At 43.1% G+C, this 4,243-nt stretch overlaps 1 protein-coding gene across 5 annotated transcripts in view; it reads left to right on the forward strand.

Moving 5' to 3' along the window:
- The window catches only part of Rft1 (RFT1 homolog), a 52,778-nt gene that overhangs the window by 21,337 nt on the left and 27,198 nt on the right, over nucleotides 1-4,243 (forward strand). For all 5 annotated transcript variants that reach the window (XM_004631641.2, XM_023715670.1, XM_023715671.1 and 2 more), the window contains one exon: nucleotides 2,384-2,462. In XM_004631641.2, the coding sequence (XP_004631698.1) occupies nucleotides 2,384-2,462 (79 nt within the window). The remainder of the gene's footprint in view (nucleotides 1-2,383; nucleotides 2,463-4,243) is intronic.

Here is a 4,243-nt window from a genome sequence, read left to right on the forward strand (position 1 = left end):
TTCTGCTAGGTGGCAGTGCTTTATACAGATGGGCTTTGGGCCAAGAGCAGGGCCTGTAGGACTGGAGCAGGTCCCAGGCCTGCCTGTGGGCCCATTTCTATGGCTGAGGCTCCCCCTTTGGAGAGGTGGAATAGACTTGGACTGTGATCCATTCCTGCCCTTCCCCAAACCCACTTGCAATCTACCAGTCAAAAGTTACCCTTTCGGATTATTCTATTCTAAGATTAAAAATCTGTCTCCTAGACTGGGATGCTTGTGAGAGGGGCTCCCAGAGGGACCTGAAGGAGATGGCTGTCCCACTCCTCCATTTTGTGGTCATCTCTCTGGCTTTGAGGACCCCTGTCTCTTATAGGTTGACCTTTACCCTGACTGAATATTTGCTTCCTTCTTACCCACTTTGCCTTTAAGAAGTAGGCAATCTGATGCCCCTTGGGAGACTCAGAAGAGCGATAGCCAAAGTTTTGTTTTTTCCTTTCCTCTATCATGCCAATTTTGAGTGACCTGGGATGGCTGAATTTCTCTTGAACTATATAAGTATACTTCATATACTTGGTGTGAAGGGGCAAGGTGTTGAGTACATAGGACAGACTTGTTTTGCAGCTTGGCACTTTAAAAATTTTCCTTTGTAGTGCTAGTGAATCAGACCTGGGGAATCATACATGCTAGAGAGGCACTCTACCACTGAGCTACTCCCCAGGCCTTCAGAGATTGTTCGTTTTAAGAAAACAGTAAACTGTATATATTAGAGGTAGTCAGTGTGGCCTGGATCTCCAGTGGGGCAGCAGCAGTTTTGTTTGTTTTTTTTAAGAGAAAGAATAAAAAATAGTTTAAAAAAAAAAGAAAGAAATGATACATAATTTCATTAAACAAAATGATATTCAACAATGGTTATTTTTTAAAAATGTATTTGGTACAAGGTCTCACTATGCAACTTGAACTCATAGTGATCCTCCTGTTTTTAGCCTCCCCAGCGTTGGGATTACAGGGGTACATCACTTTGCCTGGTCTTAGTGTCCGGCTCAGCATGCCCGGGGGTGGGGCCAACGCATATGGCACCAGGGATTGAACTCCAGTCCCAGCGCTTGCCTAGGCAGGCACTTAGTCTGCTGGGCTATCTCGCCCACCCAACAATGGTTGTTATTTTGCATATTGTTGTCTTCAAAGTAGTTGTTCTGATTGCCAGATAAAAACATGCAAAATTGGTCAAAAAATTAAAAAGAAAAAAAAAATAACTTAAGCATTAAGTGTTCTCTTCAATATAATTGTACAGGGTTGTTTGTTTGTTTGTTTGTTTGTTTTTAAAGTTCAGAGCAGCTTTATGTCCAATAGCTCCAAACTGGAAATAGCCTGTGACTAGCAATTCTTTAGGAGTCTCTGTATGTGAATCTTGGACATGTCCCTTACAGACTTTGTCTTCATGTGTAGTGATTTTGTTAGTTAGCTTTTCATTGCTGGAACAAATCCCTACAGGTTAATGGATAAATGGTATTATTGGATTAGTGGTATTTATACACAATGGAGTATAAAGGATAAACTGAAGTCATTTGTGGGAAAATGGGTGGGACTTGAAACCATAATGCTAAGGGAAATAAATCAGACACACAAACTTAAGTTCACATGGTTTCTGCTATATGAGAAACCCCAAGTATACAGAGCAAAATGAAAGATAATAAGAAACAGGGAGAGAGATCTTTTGCAAAGGGGAAGGGAACCAAGAGACAGGGGAAGAGGAGAGAGAGGGGAGGAAAAGGTGATGTAGAAAGAATGAAAATGTGTTATGTGCATGACTGACTCCCCATGGTGAATGTAGTTGTTATGTACTGCACACATGTACTAATAAAAATGAAAATACGCACCCAAAATAATCAACTTAGAAAGAGCAGAGATTTATTTTGACTTGTAGTTTTGGAGGTTTCCATCTGGACCCTGTAATGAGGCAGCGCATCAGCACAGAGGCATGCAGTGGAGCAAAACAGCTCGGCTTCAGGGCCAGGAGGCCAAGGAGAGGAAGGGAGGAGGCTGGAATCCCACAGTTCCCTTCGAGCACAAACCCTGTGACTTCAAAGGCCCCACTAGGCCCACCTCTGAGCGGCTGTGCCACCTCCCATACCAGCTGCCAAGGACCAAACTTTACCATGTGGCCTTTGAGGAGCACTGAGATCAAAGATTCAAATAACAGTGGTGACAAGATTCTTTTGTCTTATCACCTGGGGTCCTTGTGGGTATCTGTGGGTCCCTTCGGTGTGCCTTTGAATTATATGATTCTGATGGGGCTTTGCAAGTTGAGGTTTCAGGACTAACACATTTATCTCTGGTAGCATTTTATGCTTATGCCTGGGATTTTTTATTTTGGTTTTTTTGTTGTTGTCGTTTTCTCTTCTAGGCTTTTGTAAATTGGAAAGAGGCTAAATTGACTTGGAGTTTTTTCAAACAGTCTTTCTTGAAACAAATATTGACAGAAGGTAAGTAAAAGGTCACTCTGATCAATCAGAAGATCATAGTAGACACAAAGGAATTTCACAGGACTGCTGGTGACCTGGATACCCCCACCCGTCTGACATTCTTGGCAAAGGACCCCACCCCTCATGTGTTAATTTTATTTTTAGATAGGAAAACCAACATTCATTTAGGTTTATGCTTTAAGTTGTCCAATATAAATCTCTCTGCAGCCTTATAAATAGTATTTTCATCCTTTATTCTGGATGAAGAAACTAAAAGTTTGTGAGGTTATAGAACTTCTTTAGGGGCCTACTATAGTAAGGAACAGTTTAATTAGAATCCAAGACTGTGTTAGCTTTCCTTTAATGAGACAAAATACCAGAGAGAATTAACTAGAAAGGATGAGAAGCTTATTTGGCTCATGATTCAGAGTCCATTGTTATTGACTCTGTTGCTTTGAAATTGGCAGCATGGCACTTCATGGTGGCTGGAAGCAAGGAGCGAGAGGAAGGGGTTAGAGTTCCATTGTCTCCTTTAAGGTGCTGTCCCCAAGGGCCTAGCTTTGGTTCTACCATGCCCTGGCTTCTGAAGGCTTTACTACCTCCAGTGGGGACCATGGGCTGGGACAAAGCCATCCACGCATGGGCTGGAGGAACTTCATGTTCAAACTACAGCGAATTCAGCTGGGCGTGATGGCACTCACCTGTAATCCCAGCACTCAGGGGGCTGAGGTGGGAGGATCATTGTGAGTTCAAGACTAGCCTGGGTTACAAAGTGAGCTCAAGGCCAGCCTGAACTGCACAGCAAAACCCTGTCTGGAGACTGGGCGTGGTGGTGGCGCCTGTAATCCCAGCACTTGGGAGGCTGTAAACAGGTGGATCACTATGAGTTCCATCTAGTAGTGAGACCCTGAACACCCTGTAGACCCTGCCCTAAAATATAAAACAAAACAAAACAAAAAAAAAAACCTGCCTCAAAAAGACCAAAAAGCAAAACAAAAAACAAACTATAGCAGATTCTGACTGCAAAACGTCATGTTTTATTACTTTAATAATTTTTAAAATCTATTATTTGTTACAGGGTCTCACTATACAAGCTCGGACTCGTAATGATCCTTCTGTCTCAGCCTCCCCAGCACTGGAATTATAGGTGTGCACCACCATTCCCAGTTTTAGCTGCCAACACAGCAGAGCCTACATGGCATGCAGTATGGGGGATCAAGCCTGGATCCTTGTACTTATCAGGCAGATACTTAGACTGTTGAGCTATCTCCCAAGCCCGACTTTATTTTTTTATTTTTATTTTATTTTTGGCAGAACTGGGGATTGAACTCAGGCCCTTGCGTTTGCCAGGCAAACGCTTATTCTACTGAGCCATCTCCTTGGCCCCCTCCGAGCCTGACTTTAATAAATTTATTATGAGAATATCAAATAATAGAAAATTAGAAAAATAAACCATGTAGTAATCTTATCCTGAATTTTATTCTTTTTTCAACTTTATTAAAGGCCAGGGATATGGATCAGTGGTATAAGTGCCTGCCTGGCAAGTACAAGGTCCTGAGTTCAATCCCCTGGGGGAAAAAAAAAATCCCAATCAGCTTTATTAAGAACAAGGAAAAAAAAAACAAAACTAGGTTTTGAGGGCCAGCGAGACAGCTCAGCAGGTGCCTGCTTCGGCAAGCACAGGGCTCAGGGTGATCCCTAGCGCTACCCCTGGGGCATGATGAGCTGGCTGCCAAGTCCGGGTGTGGTGGCGCATGCCTGTAATCCCAGCGCTGGGGAGGCTGAAAAGTAGGAGGATCACT

This window comes from Octodon degus, unplaced genomic scaffold (assembly GCF_000260255.1).
Source record: "Octodon degus isolate 3935 unplaced genomic scaffold, OctDeg1.0 scaffold00043, whole genome shotgun sequence".
Classification (NCBI taxonomy): Eukaryota; Metazoa; Chordata; class Mammalia; order Rodentia; family Octodontidae; genus Octodon; species Octodon degus.